General features: G+C 42.5%; 2 protein-coding genes across 2 annotated transcripts; both read right to left on the reverse strand.

Moving 5' to 3' along the window:
- Positions 1-2,756: 2,756 nt before the first annotated feature.
- arl8bb (ADP-ribosylation factor-like 8Bb) lies at positions 2,757-9,314 on the reverse strand. The gene is made up of 7 exons (XM_030420864.1): positions 9,087-9,314; positions 7,567-7,647; positions 7,359-7,432; positions 6,768-6,861; positions 6,270-6,337; positions 4,717-4,787; positions 2,757-4,607 (listed from the first exon to the last, which is right to left on the reverse strand). Exons 1-7 carry the CDS (start codon positions 9,207-9,209, stop codon positions 4,558-4,560), a joined length of 561 nt encoding a protein of 186 aa, XP_030276724.1. The 5' UTR covers positions 9,210-9,314; the 3' UTR covers positions 2,757-4,557.
- A 3,456-nt stretch (positions 9,315-12,770) lies between these two features.
- On the reverse strand, positions 12,771-17,516 carry LOC115582598 (N-acylethanolamine-hydrolyzing acid amidase-like). The gene is made up of 11 exons (XM_030418636.1): positions 17,249-17,516; positions 16,602-16,766; positions 16,350-16,473; positions 16,059-16,149; positions 15,892-15,977; positions 15,634-15,806; positions 15,473-15,535; positions 13,703-13,769; positions 13,550-13,578; positions 13,135-13,204; positions 12,771-13,034 (listed from the first exon to the last, which is right to left on the reverse strand). The coding sequence occupies exons 1-11, from the start codon at positions 17,419-17,421 to the stop codon at positions 13,017-13,019; spliced, it is 1,059 nt and encodes a 352-aa protein (XP_030274496.1). The 5' UTR covers positions 17,422-17,516; the 3' UTR covers positions 12,771-13,016.
- Between the last annotated feature and the right edge of the window lie 2,514 nt (positions 17,517-20,030).

The raw sequence follows: 20,030 nt of genomic DNA on the forward strand, positions 1-20,030 counted from the left end.
CATACGGACGCAGATCTCTATCAGAGCCGTCATTTCCTCTGTATTTCTGCACATTTTCTGAAAGCTTGCGGATACAGACCAACGGAGGAGTACCGCCAGTAGTCGTGAGGGGCAGTGTAGCAGTGTAGCCAGTAGATCGAGATGTTTTTTTTTTTTTAAATGCCAGAATTGGATCACTGGATCACATGACTGGAGCATCAGATTCCTCAGATTACATGCAGGTTCCTGTGGAGCCACAAAAGACTTTACCCACATATGCAGTGCTCCCCCAAGACCTGTAAACACACTTTATCCCTTTATCTTTATGTGTATAATTGGTGGGTACACCCTTTAAAGTTGAAACGCTCGGACTGGACTACTGTCTGGAATTACAGAGACGATGAAGGAAACAGGGATGCTTCAGCCTTGATGGGGATGGAAGAGTAGTCACAACCAGGCGACAGTTCACCCCTGCGACAGCCACGGCAGCTTAAATCTGGGAACGTTTCTGTGCATCACATCAGACAAGACATTTTATAGACAGGATGCCTAATAGAGCAATGGTTTATTATGAATTGAGGGTAGACTCATACTTGGGCATAATTTGGACCGCAGTGGATTATTACAGAGCAGGCTACCAATAGAGCTATACTACACGAGGCTGGATCGACATTAGCATGAGCAGCCCTGTTGAAAGTTGAGTGACATCCTCATGATTCAAGACATCCATCGTGGTTTTAAAGAGGATTTGGTAAGCTCTGGGTTGTTTTGGTGGGAAGCTACGAGGGAGTGAATCACGTCTGGAAGATATTCCACAATTCAGTTTTTAGCAGCCTTTAATTCTGCTGATGAATGGTCATTTATGGGACTGACCGACGAGTCCGGATACTTGAGAGATCCAGACAGTGACAGGTGGCGGGCGCACGACATGTCATATTACATAATTAGCCCGCTGGTAATGGAGTGTAACTACATTAATAGTATGTCACGCCTTCAGGTCTTCTGTGTGACCTCTTCACGTAAATCCCTGTGGCAGATTTGTAAACCACTGCTTAATCCCTTGCGGTCAATGCAATTGTAAACCATACACACACACACACACACACACACACGTATATAAAGTTCCCATATGGACGCACACGACAGTCTCCACTGACCCATGGAATTCATCGGATAACACCTACATCTGTCCACACGTTCCAACTACTGCCCTGGCATATAATAAATGCCAGCAGCTGTCCATTAAATGTTGCGTCTAAGAAATGAGATTAATTAAGGTGTTCCTGCTTTAACAGCACAGGCCCGCTCTCCCAGCGGCTCCGCGCCGCTCCAGCTGTGAGAACACGGCTCACTTTATTGCCCCCTAGTCTGTGACACACTCCCTGCTTAGCACAGTGTTACATTTCTGTGCATATAGCCATTTTTTTTTTTCTGCCAAGAAACACTGCGAGGTGTTAATCATCCATTATGGGATCTGCATGTAACAATAGCCGCCTGGTGGGAAGTACAGAAACCAAATCTACATCAAGGAAGCACAAAGTTTAGCCTGCATGTGTGGCGTCATTGAGGGAATTGTGAGTGCAGGTAGGCTGCGCTGTGAGCACCTTGTTAGGAAATCCTTTGTGGATGAAGGCGCCCAAGTGAGACCGAGTGCAAAAGTAGCTGAAAACTGAACTGGGATCAGTCATCCTGCAGATAAACGCCTACTTTCAGTGTAATCTGAAATCTCACGCACGAAGAAAAGAAGAAAGCAGGTTAATGAAGCACCTAGGGCTGCTGCGATACACCAGTTTCAGGGAATACCTGGTTAGAAAAGTTTACAGTTATCATACCGTGTAGATTTGCTTATTAGGTATTGAATTCTAACAAACTGAAAATATATATTTCAAGTTCATATCTGGATTCATGTCTGTCAGGACATAATAGTTTTTAAAGTGTTTGTTTAAAAGAAAACACTTTTATTGATTATAACTGATAATATTTCAGTAACACTCTCAAACTTTGATGAATCAGAAAAGAACTTCATATAAAACTTGTCAGTCTGTACAGACTTTAGAGCACCCACCTTTTACCTTCTTTCCAAGGGCCTCTGCCGCCACCTAGTGGTGACGAGTTGACTCAAGGCCTTGAACAATTTCCGGGGCTGTCCGACTCTGACTGTATTTATTTTATTCTTCTTACCATATTCTAGCCGTCAGCCACAGGTGCCGTACATTACTTGATCCAAGAGAACGTTATCTTTCAGTCTGACTTATCTTTAGTCCCAGTCTTACATTTGCCTCGTCTGAGAATGGATGAATTCATCAGAATTTTAAATGCAAATTGGGTGGGTTTTTTTTTTTTTACAGCCATTTATTTGAATATTAACCTTCTATCCAGTGAAAACAGTGTAATCCTATATTTAATTGATTCAGCAAGTTATGTGTCTATGAAAGTTCAGAGAGCAAAGAAAGAAATGTTATTAAATCATAACAGGAGACATAGAAGAGCAAGCGGCTTTTCTGAGAAAAATATTATCCATTGAAGATGAACGCCAAAAGTAACTTGGCCACAACCATCGCATGATGGCCCAGAGGAAGAAGCTACCCGGGGTCCTTGATAAATCAGTGCTGCAGAACGTGATGCCATGTGTAAAAAGAAAAAAAAACAATGGAAAGCTGAGAAACTCTGCTTTACATAACCTATTAAGGCGTACTGATAGGATTAGCAGTTTACATTTTGTTTCTGGTTTCCTTGAGGGTTTCTACTTTGCAAGGAATTTGGATGCCACACTTGAATTCCTTAAAAATAAAAACAAATTTATTAGCAATCACAGGGAAAGAATGCATGACATCTACAGGAGCATTTGTGGGAATAAAAATGCTAACTTCTTATTTACAAAGTCTGCAATTGGATGTGAATAAGTTCAGCACATGCACATACAAATTGCAAATAGGCTATATTATTACACAGGTAACAAAGCTTTCCCCAAATTACCCACACAGTCACCCAAATTTTACAGCCCCTCACTGCTGCTGTGGTCCCAACAATCGACATTTAGGATTACGACGATCACCAACAGACACAGAACAACATATGAGATAACGGAGAGCGTGTGATTATGGAAGGGAAAACTTGTCCTGACGCAGCAACACACAACCATAGAAAGAAAAGAAGACTGTAATCGATCAGGATGCACTGGCCAAGCGAGGAGCAGATTAATATACAACGGTGAGAAATCATTGTCTTGTCGCCGAAAGGAAAAGACGTGTCAATCAATGCGTCGCTTTCGGAGGAGGCGGCGTTTGTCCTCGGACTGCTAAGGCTTCGACAAAAAGACATCGGGATTCGGACGAGGGCGTGGCAAGGCATGGATGACACTAGGCATCCGTCGTTTTGAACTAATGGACCGTCTTCCGCTCTCCTTAAGCTCAGTCATCGTGACTAACACTGGCTTTCTGTTATCCAACCCGAACTAAATAGGGATTATGAAACAGATACTCGGACACACCCATACTGCGTTTTCTTTTTTTAAAAATCCTCTGAACAACCTGAGAAGTGCAAGCAAACGTTAGCTCGCATTTCAGCTACATAAGAGTCGCAGGCTACAAGTGAAACAGCATTCAAAACGGTCAACGACAGAACAACATGTAACATTCTCTCACTCACCTCGCTTCATCCGCTACCTCACTCATCATCGTTATTACAGTCCTGCCTTTTCTCAGGCATCATAATGCATTCGTGATGACAACGTAAGACGAGATTGTCGAGGCGTGGTGTTAAGTGTAATCAAGGGATTTACGCTGCGTCTCTACCAAGTGTTTATTTAAAATAGTGGGTGAGAAGTTGCATTGGGCAATTACTGTCTGATTGGAACACTCACTGAGCCGAAGGCACTTAAAACTCTGCTTAGCTATCTTAGGATTTTCGCCTCAGACACAACAGCTACTCAGTCTTAGTTTCTATTCGTCTTTAGGTCACGTGTAAACTTTGATTCAAGTCACTTCATAAAAAGAGATACTTCCACACGCCTGCACATCAAATGCAGGGCTACATTGCTTAGAGTTTATCAGGAATAGAAGGCATTGCGCAAGCAACCATCATCGTTTGGCAAATATCTGTTAAAAACGACAATCACAACCTTGTGGCGTAAACAGCAAATGTTGACAGGCAACGGAGCGGATGTTTGAATGTGTGATTAGAGGAGCTCCATCTTTGTGTAGCTGGGGAACAGTACACTGCAACATCATTAGATTCTTGCGTCCAAAGGGACCGAAGCCATTAAAAAGAGAAATGATGTACACAGACACAGAGCATGTCCGTAATGACAGGCGATAAGGCATGATGGGTATGGACAATCCACCTTCTAGCACAGTACTGAAACAACTTCTCAAGACTCCACATAGTTGGGGTGGCGGTAGTGCTGTACAGGGGCTACACATCTATGGTAGTGTAGTGGGTGGTGCAGGTGGTGACAGTAGTGAGCAGATAGAGCTGGATTACTTCACAGAGGCAGTGGAAGGGATGGCTGTCGAAGGACCCATGACCATTAGGGGGGGGGGGGCTGAGGCCACAGCTGCGACTGGGGAGGCTTCACTTTCAGCTTCTCCGTGACTTTGAATGCTGGATGAGCCACTGCAACGTGATATCTGCAGGAGGGGAAACATCGAGACATGTTTACCACCTCAGCAGGTATATACAAAACCCGTTTCTTTGCGGCTTGATGTAGAATCATTTAAACACTGATCGGCTCTTTACCTATATTGTCTTTCTCTTTGCAGGAGACAGAGTAGCAGCAGATCTCTCGGTCCTGAATGGCAGATAGATTCCTGAAAAAAGAACAAATCACAGCCTTATGGTTAAGAAGAAGAAGAAGAAAAGAGTGATGTTCCACTAGTTTTCTATGACAGATCCTAGATGTATAGTCATCTGAATGTTGATTAAACAGTATGTGCCTGACACACTGCGATAACTGTTTCTAGACAACAAAATGTGGCACATGTGTTTATTAATCCAATTACCGCTCGTATTAAATTGTGAAATAAAATGTAAGTGTATTCAGAGATCCTTAGCAGAGTTGTTTGAACAACAAAAAACACGCGCAATTTAACGGTAATATTATAGAGTGGAGCATCTTCCCTTACAAAAGATCTTTGGCTTGGTGCATACACTTGCAGAGAGCACATTACCATTAGCGATATCTGATAAAGAGATTACACAACACTTGTCACTCTGAGAGGAGGAAGTGATAGTCAGCAATGACTAAAACTGAGAAGCCTGAATCCTCTGCACCCGGCTCTTCGCTAATAAGGCCGATAGATGGGGAGGTAACAGAACTGATAGCATCAAAGCTTAGTGCATCGTGTATTTTGCCAACCTCAATATCAGAACTTAAAAGTCAACAACTCTGAACTGTCTCTCTGGATTTTAACTGTATACACCACAACGCTCGCACTTCAGGATGTCGAAAAAAGCAGTTTTGCGGCACCAACAGCGAAGAAAAGGACTACAAATAAAAATCCATGAAAATACGTCCAGATCTGCCAGAGGCATTCTTAATAATTGTTGTGATTTTCAGTTGGTAGAGATGTCCTGGATCAATATTTGTTTTTCAAATCCTGACTAGTCCACCTCCAGTCTTCTGAGAAGGATTTTCACAATATTCATTAATTATTCATCAGGGAGGCACCGATATTTATCGGCAGAACATCGGCAAACACTCGCTGTGTTGACTTCTACTGGCTTATCGGCAGACAACATGAGGTTCACCAATGGCACTGGCTGATGTCTATCTGGTATGTTGCATCAATTGTGCACCGACAAATTCACGAGCTATTGGCTTGTGATCAATGCCCCCAATTTGTAAGGCTGTGTCAGTGCTGAAAACCTTTCATCATTGAGTCATTGAGAAGTTAATAGGTTTTAAATTCATATAATCACATTAGTCCTCTTTTAAAGATAAGGTAATGAAGGGATGAATGACTTTAAATAGATAATAACAAAAATGAAATAAACAAACAAAAAACATTGGTATTAGCATCAGCTATCTGCAAAATCGTTTTTTCTCAATTCACAATCAGCACATCCCTTGAATAGAAGAATTAGATATGATGTCTACATGCTCATGTGTTGAATTCAATGGACTGCAGAAAAAAAGTGCCGTATTTTTAATCAATCCATAAAACGTATCCATAACTATCAAATATTTATCATTGTCTAGATTTGACTTGAGGATAGTTTAAGTTTAAAGTCAAGTCCTGACGTTGGTGGAAAGGTATCACTAAATCTTCAGTATTCTTTAGCGCCCTTACATTTTTTCGATGAGTTGCTTCTCATCAAGTGCGTTGGGAAGGTCTCGTTTGTTGCCCAGTACTAGAACCTGAAACGTGAGAAAAGAGAGAAAGGGCTGATTAATATCCAGCACAGCAATGCATCAGCCTGACTGCTCAGCATGTTGAGACACTTTAAAGGATCCTTACTCTTTGGAATAAATAAAATGTGTGTGGTGTCAAGTCACAGCAGCTCGAAGCAGCTTTCGATTTAGCACATCAAACCCTGTCAGGTCAATTATCCTGTCAGCTTACACATTGAAAACCCGTTAAAAAATCCTGGCTTGGGTTCAAATGACCACTTAGTGCTATGTCATCAAGCCTGAGTCACTGCAGCCCATTAGCTGCACTGATTACTAATTATGGGTTTAATCCCTGATTGTGACTGGAGTCACCAGACCCTCAGAAATCAATGTGAAGAACCAAATCAGGGCCATGGTATCATAGCTTCTGGTCCAAAGATCACAAACAGTTTCTTACAGGAATTCCTTGTAGCTGTGGTTTGTCTAAGAGGTTGTGCAATTCATTTCTGGAAGCTTCTATCTTCTCTCTGTCTGCTGCATCCACCATGTAACTGCAAGAGAGAAAAAGAATACAACTTAGTTTGATACATAAAAAAAAAAACCTAGTTTCACTAGACCAAACCTGAATCTTATTAAATTAACCAAAAAAAAAAATACCAAAACAAGTGACAGTATTCAAACTCTGACTATGACATGACAGTTACTATTTAGAATAATCTTTATTTGAATGGTAAATTCAGTTATTGAAATTTCTGTTCGCAGTTATTTCAGTGTAAACAAACAATGAAATGCTTTATAAACCACTGATTAAGCAATAGTTGTAAAGTTGCAACTGGCGTTTATACACTTTAACTGCTACATAAATGGTTTATAAAGCATTGCAGTGTTTGCTAAGGGTGAAATAACTATCAACTCAAGTCTAATTAACTATACATTTAAATGGATAGATAAAAAGCGGAGCATAAACAAACGTAATTTCTACTTAAAGTTCAGGTTTCCGGATACCTCAGAAGACCAAATAGTAAATCTGGCCACCTGCTGTACTCACACAATAGCATTGACCCCTCTGCAGTAGCGCTCCCACATGCTTCTGAAGCGGGGCTGTCCTCCTATGTCCCATATCTGAGGCACGAAAGCACAATGTGTTGAGCAAAACAGGTGTGCAGGGTTACACAGGGCCACAGGCTGGTCCTGTGCTAAAATGATTTGATTTGAACAGTGACAGCACACGGCTGGGCTCTTGATTGTCGACCTACCTTTATTGTCACATTGCCTTTGGTGACCTTCCGCATGTTGAAACCGACTGTGGGAATCATGTCTTCGCTGAACTGGCCTGACTGTACAGGACAAATGTGAGACAAAACGATGGCACTGTGATACATTCTGCATGTTGCATTTTTTTTTTCCAAACAGACTGAGATCAAGTTAGATTACAGGCACTGAAACAGTATTACAAACACTTCCCCTTTCTGTCTTGCATCATATGCGTTTGAACTATAACCCTGTAAAAATCCACTATAATTTATTTAAAGCTCGGTTTCATCTGATTCAGAAGTCATATGAAAAGCCTTGCGGACGTGCATCATATCTGCGCATGTGGTGAAAAGTAAATTTGGCTTGTTGAAGCCCCTTGCTAAACACTTGCCCTTTAAAACTATGAATCACGTTAGGGTGATGCCATCCGCGCATCAGAATCGTTTGCTTCCCGCAACCAACAAGTGCTTCCTTGACCAAACATTACACAGCATTAAAGTGTGATCTATCCCAAAACGTGGGCTCTGACACCGAAGTAAACTGCTTTGATAAGGGAGCTGGTTGAGTGTACGGAGGATGACAACACATTTCAAATGTGCTGAATAACTTCCATGGCTTTGTGTCTGTGTGTGTGTGTGTGTGTGTGTCTGTGTGTGTGTGTCATATAGAGCCAGGGCCCAGTCCAACAGGCTTGCGATGACTGTGTGAGGCAGCTTTGTCCAAACCTGATTAAAGATCACCTGACATGACCACGCAGCAGGAAATTTTTTTTTATTATTCTGATGCATTCCGGAGAGGGGAAATGTACAGGGCTGTGGCCTAAAGCCTGGGTCCTTTTTAAGTGGTTTCTCAACCAGAAACAGACATACGCAAAACACATCACCCTGCTCCCACACCCAGTCAGAGGCTGTGGCAGGCAAAACAAGGTAGACGTGATAACAAAGACACCAGTCATCATAACATATATTTTAACAGTGACAGTGCAGGGAGGGGGCATGAAGAGGATGCTGAACTCACGCAATAAGGACATTCCGAGCAGATCTATACATCTATAACCTATACTAATAATGTAGACAGCTGGCAGCCTGTGGCCGACATGTCTCCAGTCCTAGTCGCTTCAGGACGCCCTGCTTATACGAAGTAAACACGACTAGACTGTTGACAGAGGTAACTGGAGGCCTGTGTTGTCAACACATCCTTGATGTTGACACACCGGCAGCTATTACAGAGCACTGACAAGTCCGTTCACATGACCGCCTTCATAAGTAAGCGCACAGTCATACTAAGAACTTCGTCATTCTAGCTAGCCAAACAACTGAGTGAGAGCGCAGCCCGCCTGACTGTCTCAGCATTTATAAAGGCGGTATTCAGTCACGCAGCCTCGCCCGTGAACAATAACCTATAAATGTCACAAGAACGTTCAAAGGTAACATATTCAACTTAAACCTTCGTCCACAACCTCTCCCAGGTAATAGCCCGGGCCCGCACTGACAGCACTTGCCTGCTAGCTACCGTCACTTACTGCAATCACATTGACAAACGTGGTTTTCCCGGAGTACTGCAGTCCCACTAATGTCAGCTCCATCTCCTCCTTCCAAAACAGGGACCTGAACCAGTCCAACAGCCTGTTTATGAGGGCCAGCATCTTGGATGACACGGTAGTCGCAGTCGCTGCGGCCGTCTGGATGTGAGTCGGCTAGCAATCTCCACAGGAAGTGGCTAGCTGCTTGGTCATATCATGTGATCCGCTGACAAGTGTTGCTGCTGCCGCGCGCCCGGGGGGGAGTGCACGAAGCTGACGGGAGCGCGCATGAGGAGACCAGAGGCTGGCTGTAGCTCAGTGAGGAGAGTCCATGTCTCTACATGGTCACACTCCTCCTCTCACTGTTTGCTGTCTGTAGGTTAGTGACAGAGAAAGCCATTAGCAGATGGCGTCCGGACTTTTGCAGTTACTTGCTGTTGTATTTTCCATACAGGGAATGTCAGACAAGAGTCATTCTACAGAGACGTCCACTTTTGGAGGGCCAAAAGTCTGAAAATGGACTTCCTTGTCTGACATTTAAAGCTTGACAACTCAATTCCATAACTCATTGAGTCTGTTATTGGACATAAATTAACCCTTAATGACTCGTCATCTTAAGAAAACAAACAACTGGTGTTACTAATAAGGAAAATAACACCAGTATTCATGAAAAATGCCTTTACAAAATAGCTGGCAGCGGTACCACACACCACATGCTGTCCATCATGTAAAACTCTCCTAACCGGGAAATTTGATCCATTCGTATTCCACTTTTTTCACACCAGAGACGTCAACCGAAAGCTTCGTATGAGATCCTGAGATAAATGTTCTCAGCAACTGAGAAGAGACAGTGGAGGTCAAAGGAAGTATAAGTATGTCATGAGTGTGATTTTAATTCAAAAATAATTACACGGCAGCAGTGATGCGACTGCAGAGGACATTTACTTTCATCATATTTTTGAACTCAAAATAAGGCACTTTCTTCCTATAAATGCCTGGGGACAGTAATTGTATAAATAACCTATTATGGTATTACAACGTTTGTAAAAATGTAAGTCTTAAGTTGCTTTAGGGTGTGATTTTCTGTAAGAATAGGGACAGTTTCCATCAAATGACCCGCCTACACCGTATTAAGCATTTATTCATGTGTGCCGGGGCGTCTGCATCGCAGGCAGTGGTGAGCAGACTGCCAGCTGACTTTTCCCTTTATACACGCTGACCCATTTGGCTCACAGCTGTGTCTCTGGGCTGGAGAGAGCAGACAGGCAGAGTGTCTCCAGGGAGGGCCGTGTCCCTCAGAGACTCTCCAGCAGCGAAGAGAGGCTCTGTAGCAGAAGTATAATCCAAGAAGAGCAGCAGCGGGCCGGTCATGAGGGACCACAGCAGCTAAAGAGTTCGGTGTATTTACTGGGGAAACTACAGGTCACAGGTTATTAGCACCGCAGCTAAGCACCGGAGGAGGAGCCGGAAAATGCAATGCCTTGAAACGAACTTATCGCATTCCGTGTGGTCGGTTCTTGGGAGGTTCTAAACTAAATTGGTAAACAAGATTAGCCTACATAGTACATCAGTTTTTACACACAGCCTTTTACAGCCTTTTACTGCAGACAAACTTTTATGACGACTACTTTCAATTCTAAGGATGACTGAAAGAGTGTGCGCTGTGCCTGTGCTTCGGTCTCACTCATGAAAGGCTGCTTTAACGTCAGTATGCCACTAGATGTCGCTCTTGCTGAGAATGAAGCCCTGACGCTTCAAATCATTTTAGAAATCCCCAAAGCCTCATAAAGCTTTATCCGCCCACATCTTCAGGGCTGAGATGCTTTGTGTGCAACGATCTGGTCAAAGGAAGGGAAAGTTTTTAGATAATGTCAGTTCCTTTTTTTCCCCTCTCCTAGTTCACAGACACATCACAGACACATCCCCTTTATACAGGCTGCCCGCAGGATTTCGGTCTTTATCTCTTGTTCCTCTGAGAACTTATCCGGCGACGTGTTTCACAGAAATCTACATGTGCCCATCCTGTCTGTTGGAGACAAAATGAACCTACACACAGTGTAAACAAATACACAAAATACAACAAACACAGAACCAAATGATTTCAGCTCAGTGGACACGCACACAGGACAGTGTCCTTTTTCAGTCCTTTTTCAAAGATAAGACAAACCTGTTCTGTTGTCAGACAACAAAACAAGATTAATCCAAGAGCAAAACACGGAGCAAACTACAAACCAGCATAACACGAAGGATCAAGAAGCAAATATAAGAAAACACACAGGGAAGACAGGACCAGGACGCACAAAACAGACGTACCAAGGAAGAGCGAGGGGAAAACCCAGAAAGATAGGAAGTGGAAGGTGAAACGTGACACATGAGGAGAGAACTACCAAACCATAAACTCAAAACATTATTAAATGCCACAAAAGCAAACACCAGTACATCCTCCAAGGACACATATTCTCCCCACCATTTTCCTTGTCCTGAACTGCAGAATCTCCACCTTCCGCATCAATAACCCAACAACGCCACCAACTAACTCTCGCCCCCTCCAAAGCTCTCCTGCTGGTTCTTCTTGATGAGCAGCGGATCCTTAAGGATTCCAAAAAGGAGGCAGCAGACAAGGTGGGGATGTCCACCACAAACCAGGACCTCTGGGAGACAATGCAGCTGTCGAAGGGTCGGTGTGATGTGATGTACAGTGTGTGACAGAACTCTTGCCGTAGGTAGGTCGGCCTAAAGGAAAGGAATCGCAGTAATCAAGTCTGCATGTAGAACCAGAAGTCCTGTCAGATTAAAAAATAATCTTTATATAATTTTCAATATGGCATTTAAAAATATGCTTGAATTAAAGTCCTTCTCTGTGCTCTGAGGGGGGCATGTTAGCACAGGAGATGCTTTGTACTGTGTCTATTGGTGGCTCTCACATGACGCCTTCTGATAACAGTCACCGTCTCAGATTAGAGACAAACTTGTTTTGAACTGCCAGTGGGAAGAATGAACATGTCCATTCTTGATTAACAGCGTGGATCTACCTCGCTCACAGATTCGATTTACAGATCTGATTGGCCGAGTAATATCAGGTGAGAGGACTGGTCTGAGAGATTCCTGGACAACACTGTGCTGAACCACCTGACTACAGAGTGGCCTCTTCCCTCAGGCTGAGACACCTCAGTCATCTGCAGCACTCCATCATATAAAAACGGTTCAGGTTAATTCTATGACTTTTCAAACCTTGATAAGATGGAATCTGCCCCAGAGACAGACATTGAAAATGACTACTTTAACTATACAGACTGATTGTGTTGCTGAGGGTCTCATTTGTTTAGGTAGAAAATCATTATTCTTAAATTGAGACTGTTTCATAACCAGTTAAGTTTCTTGCAGTATGTATAAGTTTACTTGATTTTTCTTAATAACTTGTTCATTTTTTTATGTCTGCGGAGCCAACGCCTTCCTTTCTTGTCAGTCACGCTTCCTATTGTACACCCAGCCTGATCCTGTCAAACTCTTGGAGGTGAGTTTGGGTGACTAATATTTAAAAACTGAGGGATTCACAGACTAGTCAAACTAGTTCATCTACACGCTCAGTTTACCCCATTGCACTCTGGGTTTATGTCAACGTTTGCTGTATTTCAAGTTTTGTCACTTAACCGTTCTTCAGCTGACTCCAGATGACTGCGACCATTAAGGTAACCAAAGTTTTATTAAGCTTGACATATACATTACAGGTACAAAGGTGATAAAAATGATCATGACATTTTTTGTTCATTAGAGGCAGAAAAGCACCTTCACCCTAAAAAATTAGTTGAATTTCCTTCCATCCTCCATTGATTATATAATCTCTAACAGGACGATGAATCTGCATAGATCTGTGATTTTCAGGGCACTCCGCGGCAAAAATCTGAAGGTTGTTGGCTGCTCCAACACCTCTCAGTTTGGTCGGCAGCCCTTGAAAGAGAAAGGTACGAGTGAGTCTTGTATGTCCAGGACAGAGAAATTGAGAGTTTAAACATCAATACGGTATGCATTCAAGTTGGAATGTAATTACCTGCTGCCTGACAAGTGTGCTGTACATCTCTGGCTTTGCTGCCATCATTGTTGTTGTGTAAACTGTAATCCTGGGAGATAATCAACATCAGACAATAAAGATGACACGCAAAACAATGTTCATCAAAACAAGCCGTGTTAAGGGCTCCTTAAAATATAAAAGCATACGAATAATAACCCTGTAGGGCGCTTAAAATGTTAATGCTCTGCTAAACATGTATTGCTGTTCTATATGCTACTCCCCATGTGTTGAAGTGTGGTGTCTAACAAAGGCCTACTGACACTACTGCTGAGGTAGCGCAAAGGGAACAGAAACTGGTATGCACACAGCAGCCCCACCTCAGCAACATTAACAGTCATGTGATTGCTTGAAACAAAAACACGGGAGCGTAGTGAACAGATGACGTTCTACTCACCCGTTACACACTGGAAACAGCGACAAAACCTGTAAGGGCAGGACCTCTGTTACAAATCCATGCGTTGACTTTCAAAATGTTCAGTGTTTGATTTGTTTCAGTATCATGTGTACTTTAGTCCCCTGACCTATTGATTCATTAGTGGGTACTCGCCTGATAAAGTGTCTCCATGTTGATGTGATCTTGGCCCGTAGCATTTAGTGCTTTTTCAGCTGCTTCTCTATAGAGTGAACACAAAACAGCAGTGTCGTTTAGTTCCAAGATAGTGCCACACTGTAACGTACAATGTACACTGGAAAAAGACGCCTCTCACTGCAAAAACTGGCTCTTATGACCCTCAGGGCAGTCTGTGAGGTGGGAATTGGCACCACAATGTGTTGAGTAAGCTTGACTCTCATGAGACCTAACCACCCGCCCATACACTGTTGGAAGGGGATAATGATCAGCTGTGATTGATTTGTTGGCAGCCACTTACAGTTCTTTCTACCACGGCAGCAAAGATACGTGAAAAAGACTGGCCTTCTAAACTGGTAGCGCTTGCAGCACTCTTGGGGCTGTAGTTTGGTGAAAACCAAACAGAAAAAAGTGGGAAGACTTTCATGTAGTAGGCAGTAACGTAAAGAAAACAAACAAACCCAACACTGATATAAATATATGTTTCCTATCAGATGAAGTTATGTTTTAGTTTGACGAACAAAGGTGGCAGACAATGAGCAATGTTCACCACTTGGATCAAATGTTATGAAAACCCTTTTTGATTTTTTGATCAGTGGAGCCTTGATGACTTATTGACGGCTAAATTTCTGTTTCAAAAGGTCAGGAGTCACAACCTTTTTCTGTCTCTTTTGCTCTCCGTGAAGATATCATTCAATGGTGTATATGGTTTCTATTAAATGTACTGAATGACTAAAGTACGGTGAAGCTAACCGATCTAACTATGTATAACATGTTCATACTGACAAAAGTTAAGACAAATATATCGTTATAAGCTGCCTTGAATTAACCAGGTTCAACAACATCTATGAACACCTAATTTCAGGTGGTAACGCATAACTGAACATTGTAAGTGTCATAATATTACCGTTAAAGGTGCAGTATGTAAGATTTTAGTTAAATATTCAAAAATTCACTGAAATTATCAACAGAATGTAAATAAATTACAGTTTTTACATTATAGCTAGGGGTCGACTGATATGTCAATTATAAACATTATACATTTGCAGTAAAGATAAAAACAAATCTTAGTGTCAAAGTTGAGAATAACCAGTGATGGAATGTAACTAAACTACACTTGACTCGAGTACTTAACTGAAGAAACAATTTTGAGGTACTTTACTTTAGTATTTCTGTTTTGTGCTACGTTTTACCTCCTCTCCACTACATTTATTTGCTAACTTTAGTTACCAGTTACTTTGCAGATTCAGCTTATTCTGCGTTACTAGGCTATTACTCGTGATGTGTAACCAATCAGATGATGAATATTGGCCCTTTTAATCGGTCTACCCTTGACTGCAATATCTAAATATATATAGATATCTCCTGAAGTTACCGTGCTAACAGCCAGCCCCGGCCTGTCTTGGTTCCAAAGCTCCTGTGCTAGCAGGGTTAAACACCGACACTTCCCCACTGCTCCGAGCTCACAGACCGGACCGCTATCTGCATGGCTAACTGAGCTAACAGCGGCTACAGTTAGCAGCATTTCGTGCTTACTCTCGTAACATTCTGCCTCCTACTTGTTTTAAGTGTGAATTTGACGGGTGACCGATTCTTACATATCGCACCTTTTAATCCTATTAGAAACGTGTTGTAATCATATGTGACGCATTATTGTTGCAGTGTGGTAACCCAACACTGCATCACAGCGTATTAATAGTAGCGACAACAAGAATATTGTGGAAGCATTCATCATGTGAGATGACTCACTTTCGATGATCTCTGGCTGGGGGAGGAAGCCAGTGGTCATAATTAGTCTCCACTCTGTACCACCTAAAAGAGGAACACAACAACGTCATATATTTAGGTTCAAATGTGCAACACACGCCTCCGATGTACCAGATTTTCCTCAGATTCTTTATTTCGCCTACCCTCCCGACACAGGCTCCAGCGGCCAGATATCAGCGGGTCCCGTCCGGTCTCTGGTGATGACGGCCCCCTCCCCGGCTCGGACCCCAGCCACAATGTAATACACTCCAGTGATGATGGGGATTTTTGAAAGGCGCATCACTGCATCCTGAAAGTCCTCTGCTGCCTCCAGCGTCTGCATAGTTTGGACGCCATCAAAGTTTCATTTCCTCACGCGGTTATATGCTCATTATTATTACTAACTTCAATAACCCACTCACCTCTCTGACCAACCAGCTCACTGGGGACCTCCGAAAGAGGAACGCGGACACCACATTCTTCCACCAGTTCCACAGATGTTCACTGCCTGATGATCACAAAGACGTTGATAAACATGGAGACAAAATGTCTCGGCACACGTGGCCGCTGAGAAGAGATGCTGTCTTACCTCGTTGGTCACCAGAGACTGTAAACTTGTTCGGACTCTGTCCCGTCCACAGGCCAACGTATCCGGCAAATGTGGTTCCCTGGTACGCCACCTGACAGCAATACAAATGTTTATCTTTTGCGACCTCATCGTTATACAAAGACCTTTAATTTTGCACTTGCATAATGTACTGCCTGATTTGTTATTCTGGATAAATCATTCTTGGCTGCTTTTTTTTTTTTTTTTTTTTATTTCCAGTTAGAGGAGGCACCATAGTTATTTAGTTTTGAATGCTGTGAATACATACTGTACCTCTCCATTCTTGAGGAAAACTACGTTGACAGTCATATTCCTCAAGACATCATGTGGATAATCAAGGTTCCTGCCGTGGTACACGTGCCCATTTTTGTCCTGAGCTACGATGCTAGTGCAAAATCTAGGAACGAATAAAGTTTGTTTGCATGCATGAGATGGCGTTCACCTCAATCCTGCACACGTTTCACACATTCTGAGCACCCTGCGTAGTACACACAAATGTGTAATCGGATTTAAAGCCATACATACGCAGTCACTTCATAGGCAAAGTTGAGAATGATGACATCTGAAAGGCTTCCTCCAAGGTTTGAGGCCATGCCGCGGATCTCCCCCGCGTAAGGCTGAGGAACATACTTCTCCAGGGCCGTCACAATGGGTATCAATGCCTGATGCACCCATTTTGGAACGGTGGAGCTGAAAACAAGGGGGAAAAAGCATGTCAGACTCAGTGCAGTCACTGTCAGCACACCAGAAAGATAAACAACAGGACAACAAAGTGCTCACCAATCCAGAAGTTACACTGCCTGCTGTTTCAGGGCTGGCACAAGGTGTTAGCAAAAAACCTAGCTTTCAAACTGGACTGATATATTTGCCATTTGTGGTTGTGTGATGATTATAGATAGTTCAGCCTGCTCTTTGTTTGCCGTCACTGATAATGTGCTTGGAAGTGAAAACCATGCAATCAGAAATCTGTTAGTTCCTTAACAATATTCCTAAACTATTAAAAACTACTTAGCCCTGCACTATTACTCCTGACCGATGGCTATCTTCTGCATCAGCTGATAAACACATCATTACATTGTAATGAGCACGTTCAACAGGTAAACAACTGTCAAACATAACTTCGACTGCTTCTTATCGTCAATCATAACAACATGGCTGTCTGCCAAACTCACTCAATGACCTCTGCGGCGGCTTTCTTCAGGTACTCTACGTCAAAGACTTTGGTGAGAGGCGCCCACCGCACCTCTGGGTCCTCGTCCAGGCTGATGTTGACTGTAGGTGGAGCGAACTGGGCCCGGCACGCGGCCAATAGTCCGAGCAGGAGCACCGCAGCCAGAGCCATCATGACCGGTCCAGTCCGAGACAGACACAGACAGACACAGACACACACAGGCTGCTGACTGACTGACTGAGACTCTGAGGACGGCCGTGTTCCGCAGCGCGCGTGCAGCAGGCAACAACACGACACACACTTCCGCTCCCACGTTTTCACAATAAAACCTGGTCAACACACACAAACCGAGATTATGCAAACCAATCGCTTTTAATTATGATATGGCAAGAGAGGAGCAACATGGATGAAACAATAACAACAATGACAATGATGATAATGATGATAGTAGGAATTTACTAAAATAAAACTACTTATACCCCAACTGTCAAAAGTAAAAATCCTCATCAAGCCCCAGCGTTCCACTGTGTGATTATTATATGATTGCATTATAATTAAAGCATTCACCTGGAGTAAAACGTACAGTGTTTACTGTAAAATATAATAAAAGTCAGTATTAAGTCAAATAGTATGGAAATAATCAACTTCAACTTCAACCTAAATTTTATTTATTTATTCACATAGAAATAAATATATATAAAGCTAGAAGTCATGACATAAGAACTGAGTAACATAAAATAAATAACATAAAAAACTGTAATATGGTAATATGATAATATAGTAATAATAACAATAGTAATAGTAATATGATAATAATAATAGTAATAATAATAATAATAATAATAATAATAATAGTTATTTTTCAACAGCATTGTATTTTTGCTTCATTTGTGGAACCTAATGATACGTAATTTCTCATTATATACTGAGATAATAGGGTGTATAGGGTGAAAACAAACATAATAATAATAATTTTAAAAAGTTTTTAAAGACCTAGCCACAATGTAAAAGGAAGTCAATAAGAGGAACCAGGGGAAATGAGGGCCAAAGAGGAACTATATGGTTTGGTTGTTCTCACAGTTTCTTGAGGCCCAGCCATGATTTCCCTGCAGAGTTATGGTCTCATTATCAGTGGGCTTTTTATTGAAGCAGCAATAAAAGGGTAAATAATGTGCATGTGTCACTAAAAGTGTCACAACTGTTCTGAAAACAAGGCCATGCCATTTATGTTGCATTGCAGAAGGACAGAGGAGCAATGCACTATTCACTAATGCTTACTGACAGGCTTGCATTTTGCTCAATTCTTTGATTGGTGTTTTTTTTTGACAGAGAAATACTCTTCACGGCCAGTGGCTTGTAATTAGTGGGCTGTGCTCGCCAGCCCACTATGGACACCTCTATAGCAGAGCTATAGGTGTCCATAGTGGGCTGTGCGGAGCACAGCCCACTATTGTTATTGCTCGCGCCTCTTTTTATTTTTCTTCTTCCGTCCTTTTTTTGGCACTTTTCACGCCCCGCACCGTTGAGCGAATACAAACAAAAAATACATCAAAACGTGCGGCTCGGGCGGACTCGGTATGCTATTATTTTTCTCCGGAAAATATGAATTTTTCGCGACGTGAGTCGCGAAAAACTGCGATAAATTTCCCATAAGGAATGAATGGGGCGAGGTCAAAAAAGTCGCAAATCTGCGACATTTTTCAAACATCTCCTGTTCGGGCATACGTTCACGTGGAAACACCATTCCAGCTTTAAAATGTAGGCACAAGTCCTGAGTATTTTTGTTGTATTTGAACTTTTTTCCTACGATGTGTAGTTTTTGAACTGTGACCCTTGAATGGCGGTGAGTGATTTTGGAGAAATTCAGGGTTTTCAATGAGTGTGTATGGCGGAATGTTCGTGCAGCACAGTGGAGAGGACCAACTGACAGAGTGAGCGAGATTCAAAAATTCGCTCAGAGATTTTCTCTTTCCGTGACGATCCTGGCCACAAATTAGGCTCAAAAACAGTGATACTTTCCAGAGTTGTAGCCACACTTGTCTTCTTTCTCCCAATGTGTCCACTTTATCGGTAGGATTTACGGTTTTTTGAATTATCGACCGCTAACCGACAAGAGTAGCTCTGAAATGCTCCATTTACTCCAATGTAAATCGGGAGAAGGATTTCCAAAACTGCACTCTTTTTTAACTCGCTGCCATTTCCACATTTCTGAAGCTAGGACCACAAAACTTAATGAGTGTGTTCTTGAAGGCCTTTCTGGCTCGATCGTGAAAAAAAATTGTCGATATCATGTATGATTTTGACCAAATAGCACTAGTTTGACGTCCTAGATGTGAGGCAGAAATTGCTCTCAAATCAGCTCCCTCACAGGCCGTTGCTACGGCCCTTGCCAACGGTCACCTAGCAACCAAAAACAGCTGGGCCAAGAGAGAGAGTGACAGACAGACAGACACTAGACACACATCAGACAGACAGACAGACAGACAGACACACAGGAGACACACATCAGACAGACAGAAAGACAGACAGGAGACACACATCAGACAGACAGACGGACAGACAGACAGAGCGACATGTAGACACACACACAGAGCTGCTTAAGCGTGCTCTCACATGCACACAGACGCACACACACAGTATATTTCCCAGCATTTAAACGACATTAAACGATCATTTTTTCACTCATTCAATGTGCGGCTTGATCGGACTCTGTATGCTATAATTCAGTTCTCTAGAATATTAATCTTTCGCGTCGTAAGACGCGAACAGCTGCGAGACACTTG

This window comes from Sparus aurata, chromosome 6, assembly GCF_900880675.1.
Source record: "Sparus aurata chromosome 6, fSpaAur1.1, whole genome shotgun sequence".
NCBI classification, from domain to species: Eukaryota; Metazoa; Chordata; class Actinopteri; order Spariformes; family Sparidae; genus Sparus; species Sparus aurata.